At 31.8% G+C, this 7,419-nt stretch overlaps 1 protein-coding gene across 1 annotated transcript in view; it reads right to left on the reverse strand.

The window, feature by feature from the left end:
- FAM135A (family with sequence similarity 135 member A) overlaps positions 1 to 7,419 on the reverse strand; it is a 67,682-nt gene that overhangs the window by 11,920 nt on the left and 48,343 nt on the right. The window contains exon 8 of the mRNA XM_017859763.1: positions 3,759 to 3,808. Coding sequence (XP_017715252.1) covers positions 3,759 to 3,808 — 50 coding nt within the window. The remainder of the gene's footprint in view (positions 1 to 3,758; positions 3,809 to 7,419) is intronic.

Below are 7,419 nucleotides of genomic sequence, written 5' to 3' on the forward strand. Positions count from 1 at the left end.
AAAAAAAAAAAAAAAAAAAAAAGGAAATTAGAATTAAGTTTGGCATGATCTTTTACATATATAAATGTAGGAATAAGACTTTACATTTGTATATTTTTCTTTGCTTTTTTTACACTTGAGACAGGGTCTCATTACATGGCCCAGGCTGGAGTGCAGTGGCTATTCAAAGGTATGAATACAGTCTCAACTCCTGGACTCAGGCAGTACTCCCACCTCAGTCTCCTGAGTAGGTGGGACTACAGGTGTGTGCCACTGTGTCTGGCTACATCTGCCATCTGCGTTTTTTTCAAATCACATTATCTTATATATATATTTTTTCCCATAACATTCACTGATCTTGTTTGATTGCAAAATGCTGCTTTACTTAGAAAATATGAGAAAGCAAAAAAAAAGATGAAAAAAGTTCATTTTAGTGTACAGGCTTCAAGTTTTTTTTCAATTATATACATAAAGCAAAAGCTAAAATAATATATAGTTTTATACAATTTTCACTGAATACAATATGAACATTTTCCCACTCATCAAACATTTGTTAAAACATCTTTTATGGCCTGACGCGGTAGCTCAAGCCTGTAATCCCAGCACTTTGGGAGGCCGAGACGGGCGGATCACGAGGTTGGGAGATCAAGACCATCCTGGCTAACACGATGAAACCCTGTCTCTACTAAAAAATACAAAAAACTAGCCAGGCGAGGTGGCGGGCGCCTGTAGTCCCAGCTACTCTGGAGGCTGAGGCAGGAGAATGGCGTAAATCCGGGAGGCGGAGCTTGCAGTGAGCTGAGATCCGTCCACTGCACTCCAGCCTGGGCGACTGAGCAAGACTCTGTCGGTCAGGCTGGAGTGCAATAGAATGATCTTGGCTCACTGTAACCTTTGCCTCCTGGGTTCAAGTGACTCTCCCTGAATCAGCCTCCCAAGTAGTGGGATTACAGGTGCCCACCACCACACCCAGTTAATTTTTGTATTTTTAGTAGAGATGGGGTTTCGCCATGTTGGCCAGACTGGTCTCCAACTCTTGACCTCAGGTGATCCACCCGCCTTGGCTTCCCTGGATTACAGGTGTGAGCCACTGCGCCTGGCCAAAACATCATTTTAAGGCTGTATAACTTAGATTACAAGTATCCCATAATTTGTTTAATCATTCTACCACTGGGCATTTATTAAACATTTTTACAATATTATGAACCTTCACATGAACCTCTGTTTAGCTTTTGGTATACACTAAGAAGAGATATTTTTCTGGCTGTGGATACACACTGCCAAACTAATCCCTGAAAAAGATATACAAGGTATGAGAATTTATATCTCACCACGTCTCAAGACACATTATAATATGTTACAGGTTGTTGATGTTAAAGTTTACCACATCCATTTACATACTGAAATTTAAATATGTATATCTAAAAAATTAATTAGCAATACATGGATACATATATATTTTTTTAAACATTTAATATAGATGCATATAAACAATAAAAATTCTCCTTTACAAACTTTACTCTCCATGCCACTTTTTTTCTGTATTACTGTTAAAAGCTTGGAATATATATATCCTTTCAAATATTTCATATGTAATCACATAAACAGAATAAAATACACAAACAGCTTTTTAGTTCTTTTAACATACAAAATCATATTATTCATATTTTTTCAATTAATATATCTTGAAGAGTTTTCAGCATGAAAATAGTACCTAGCATCATGAATTAATAAATATTTTCTGAATTAAATAATTCATGACAATTTCAGAGATCCACCTAATGCTTTTAAATGGCTACATCAGAATTGATAATAATTAATGACGTAATTCCTTATATTTGTGCACATTTACATTTTGTAGAACAGATTATTAAATAAAACTGCTGTGCAGATTTAATAATTGTGCAACATGTAAGTGTTTTAAAAACACATCAATGGACTAATGTTAAAAAATATTGTGCCAATTTATACCATCACCAACAGGGTATGTAGATACTAGTTTCACTACACTCTTGCAAAAAATGAAGATCAGTAGTCACTTTCATTCTTGCAAATTTCATAGGCAAAAAAATAACCTATTAGAATTTGCATTTCCTTGGTTTCCAGTAAGAATGAGTATAATTTCAGGAGCTAAATTATTCTGCTAAGGACTTATTTGTACACTGCCTCATTGTATCCTTTTTTTTTTTTTTTAACAAGGGTGTTGTTTTAAAATTGATACTTGAGAGCATGTTATATATAGTGAGCACTGACCATTAGCCTGCTTTAAATATTGCAAATATTCTCTTCCAGTCTATTGTTTGCTTTCAAATTTATAGTATTATTTTGTTACAAAGAAATTTCAAATCATCAATGTCTTATTTTGTCCCTTAGGTTTTTATTGGTCTTTAAAAAACTTACCTTTTTAAAAATTGTCTGAGGGAGTCATTTCATATCCCAAGATCAGATTGTTTATATTTACATATGCATGTAATTTTTTTTCTTCCTAATTTCTTCGGACCTTAACTCTTCAGTACACTTAGAACTGTTGCTATAGCATGGCATGACGTTAACTTTACCACAATTGTTATAGACCCTGACATTACTGATATTTTATCATACACTTAGTTATTAAACATAATAGTGACTATTTCAGTGCTGTTTAATTCCACTGACTTGTCTTTTTATTCTTTTAGAGAAATCCTACCTTATTTCTTTTCATTACCGTTATTTTACATATATTTTAGTATCCAGTTGAGCAAGTCTTTCTACATTTGTATTATTTTAAAATTGTATTATTTTTTAAAAGTTTTCTTAGCCATCTTTACATTTCTTGAAAAGATTTTAAAAACAGGTTTAAATTTCCAGTGGGATTTTGGTTTGGACTCATTAAAATGATTGACTGGAGTAAAACTGATATCTTTTAGTGATTATCTGCAGGAGTATCATATGTATATTTATTCAAAATTTCTTTAATAGCTCAGTGAAACACTGCAGATGTTTTCATATTAACTGCACACATCTTAAGATTATTTTTAAATGTTTAATGTTCTTTTGAGCCATTATCCATAAGAACATTAGTGACTTTTTTAAAGAAAATATTTACCTTACTTGAACTGCAGAGAAAACCTCTAGGACAGGATACAAAACTTATGTATCCTGCATATGCATAATTTTCTTAGAAGAATACCTTTTTGAATGGGTCTAGTCCTCATTCAAATTTACATCCAAAAGTATATCCAAACCAAATACATATTTTCCTTTGATTCACACCTCTGATTTCTTCCATTAATGTAGCTGACCAAGAGTGAATGCATAGTGAAACATGCATTTAGTTAAAAGCATTTAGTTTCTCAGAAAAAGAAAGGCAAATATATCAATTTAATTGCAAGAGTGAACTGAAAAAATGATATGAGAAGCAAACTGATCTACTGAAATAAAACAAATTTTCATTTTTAAACAGTATCATTTTATAAACTTGCACAAGTTTAAGTGATGTTTTAAAAACGTGTCCAGAAATTATTTGAGTGAACAGAAGAAAATGTACAGCTTGATCAGTTAATTATCTTTGCTATTGCATTTATATGAAGAATAATATACTTTTTAAAAGGTAAGTTAACTTTATGCTGAAAGCCAAATGAATTTTGACCAACTAAGTTGTGGTTCTACAATGATCAACCACTTTATCTTTGCATTTTAGGAACTATAAATACTTTAAGTTTTCATAGACAAAATATCTAGAACAGGAAACAGAAACCACTCAAATAACTTGATGATGTGAATTAAAAAACTCCAAGTACCTTAACTTCTTCACATAGTTCAGTAAGTCGAGCTTCTACATCCATTTCCTCTGGAAGAAGTAAAGAGTAGAGGAAATATTTCAATGTTAGATATTTAATTTATATAAATAAAATTCCCATAAAAACTGAAAATTAAGACGTATCTGGACTACATTCAATGAATTAAATTTCAAGGTAACATATTATCATAAATATATTAATTACATAGGTAATGTGATTATTAAATTCTACATTCTGATAAATATCAGTTTTTAGTTTTCACAAGAGTTAACACTGTCAAGGAAATATTAACTATATACATTAAGTAACTTGTACATCTGTGTCACAGGAAAGAGCAACTATATAATTAGATTTTACTGTACTTCATATTTTATAATTTCCAGTACGGTTTAGTATTTTGTGTTATACATACACATGCCTTGCTTTCTTGTTTTTTACAAAAGCTATTCCTAAAATGCTCAAGTAAATCAATTTTATAACTGAAACATTTAAAACATACCTGAGGTGTAGGCTATTTAATAAAATGAATGTCACGATCCTTTAATAGAAAGTTAGTTCCTAACAAATTTATTTTCTATAAAATATTCTTTAACTGAGGCAGATATTTGCCATACAACTCTGATTTACTTAATATATGCTATAATCATCTATAAAGAGGTACACAGATTTACAATTAAAATGGTAATATTTACTTGGAAAAATAGAAACTAAGAAAAGATAAAGATTTATTAATTATTTAATTTTGGCAGGGAGGAATTACACTAAGGTCTGAAATATCTTTACATACACGTAATTTTTAAGTAGAAATCAAACAGGTCTTTTAAAAGAACTGTAACAGCATAGTTATAACCATACAAAATTCCCATAATCTTGTTGTGAAAGAGTTTAATTGATCCTTCTCACATAAAGGCAAGAACACATTCTGTAACATCCCTGAATTCACTCATCAGCTGACTAATTTGTAAGACAGACTGAATGTTTACTACATGATAAAAATGATAAACATTTACATTTGTTAAAAAAAGCAATCACAATTATGTGGTAAAACACAACCACAGTATAATTATTAAGAGTAGGGAGACAGCCAGATATTAGCAGCCAAGGGAGCCTCTGGGCAAAGAAGTCCTGGAGATGCTGCCCACAGACAGCAAAAAGGACAATGGCTATATTGGCTATACCTGGCCTTGTGGTTGGGCTCCTGCGACCCTGAAGCATGTGCACTCCTCCAATAACTCACCCTAGAATAGTCTTTTGCTCATTACAATAGTAAAAAACACACCCCAAGGTGGAGATTTTAAATGCTAACAAGACAAGCAACATGTATACTAGCATGTACAACTACAGAGCGTGTATGCCCAAGGGGATTGCCTAAAACATGATTGCAAGTGACACTTCCTCATGCCCTTTCATGAATAATCATGTATTCTTCATAGAGGCCCCCAGCACTGGCTGCTGCTGGCTCACTCTCTCCAGAAGCTTGCTCTGCTTTATCTTTCAGAGTGTACTACTGTCTCTTTAAATAAATTCTGCTACATAACCCTTGCTGTGTGTCTCTTGGCTGAATTCTTCCAGTAACATAATGTGAACAACAAATACTCTGTTGTTAACTAAAAATCAGTGGAACACATATATTTCATAACTCACAAAATATACAAGTAAAACTGTATTTAGATATTGATATATACCAAAAAATAGATCACTAATTTGGCCAACTTGTCGGTAACCAAAGAAATTTGCTATGATTTCACAAATCATTTCACTGTCAGATAAACCAGTGGCTTCTAATATTGGGTTTTCCAAAACTAAAAAACCAGCAACAGACTCTGCATTAAAACCACCACTCCCATAGGCCAACATCTGTTTTCACATTACTCATGATCTTTTCCTGTGATAGAAAAAAATCAGGAAAATTAGTCTTAGAAATTACATATTCTACCCTCTGAGTTTTAAAAATTTGAAAATAAGGTTTTGAGAGTTGTGACACATTTTCTAATGTTTACATAGAAGAACCTAACTGCATAAATGGGTATGTTTGCATTATAACTAGTGAGAGCTACTTCAATGCAAACAATATCTTAAAGAATGTTTAAAAGCATAATTTAACTTTAAAATCTTAGTCCTGAGAATAATTTCAAAATCACTTAGATTTTAAGGGAGTTTAAAATCCTATTTTAATTATTTTTTCTTTTTAAAGTGACATATATAACAGACCCTTGAGCAACACAGGTTTGATCTATGCAGGTGCACTTATACACAAGTATTTTTCAATAAATATTTTGGAAAGAATATGAAACTTGCCAACTATGTAGCCTAGAAATATTGAAAAAATTAAGAAAGATGAATATGTCATGATTGCATAAAAACATGTAGATACTAGTCTTTTTATGTATTAATCAACTGTTTGCGTTATCAGTAAGGCTTTCAGTGAACAGTAGGCCATTAGTTGGTAAGTACTGGAGGAGTCAAAAGTTACAGGAATATTTTTAACTGTACAGGGGTCAGTGCCCCAATTCCGGTGTTATTCAAAGGTATACTATATATATCCATTTATACAATTCTACAGAAATGTATAGAAGTGATTATTATCATATATTTTGGGGGGGGGCTTGGCTCCTATTACTAATCCAAGGTTACAGTCTAGAGCATATCCTCCCATATTTTTCAAATATAATATACATGTACACATATAAGTTTTGGAGTCACTGTTTTATAAAAATAGGATTGTATTTTGCACACTTTTTTGCATCTTGCTTTTTTTCTCTTAGCATTACCCCACAGTATTCTGGTACCTAGCACTAAAGCATGTTTTAAGATGACTACACAATATTCTTTGATGTGAGTGCATCATGATTTATTCTGTATTCCACTCTTTGCCCAAATAATGGGCATTGATCTTTGTTTATACTGTTTTGCCGCCAAGAACAATACTGAAATAAACATGCTTGTAGCTATATCTTTACATACTAGCTAGTATGTTATTTCTATGATACAGGTGAACAGAAGTGGGGATACTAGGCCAAAGGGTACATGTATCTATTATTTATTTTCTAAATCTATCCATTCATTCAACAAATATTTATAACACAGCTCAGACAATGGCAATACGATGTTAGGTTTAAGGATCAAAGATATCTCAACAAAAGTGTTTTAGTTTTGAATCAAGTATTTTTCTACCCAACCAAGATCTGGCCCATTTTTTTTTTAATAGATCTTATTACATTAAACTGTATTCTATAAAATTATTTAGAATGCTCACATGTAAACTGATAGGCTGGCAATAAAATAGTTTAAATTAGAAGTATATTTGAATTGCTAAAAAAATGCTAAAATGTCATAAATGGCCATACTTTCATACTATGAATTCTTTAATTTTACAGTAACTTTATATGAGAATATAATACTATGTTCCAAAAGAATGACAATAAATTTTCAACTATTCTTTTCCTTCCTGACCAGAAAATCAGTTTCTCTTAACAGTCTTAGTGAAAATTAACATAACTCAAATATTTCTGAGTTAGTTTTCACCTGAGAAATGTTGAGAAAGATTTTGGCTTTTTAACTTCCTTCATTCAGTTCATACCTCTGAAAATTGAGAAATAAATACTGATTTCATTTCACTTTTGATTCCTACAGCTTTTCACAATCTTTTTAAAAAGTAATT

The sequence above is a fragment of the Rhinopithecus bieti genome, unplaced genomic scaffold (genome assembly GCF_001698545.2).
Source record: "Rhinopithecus bieti isolate Rb0 unplaced genomic scaffold, ASM169854v2 scaffold_50350, whole genome shotgun sequence".
Lineage (NCBI taxonomy): Eukaryota > Metazoa > Chordata > Mammalia > Primates > Cercopithecidae > Rhinopithecus > Rhinopithecus bieti.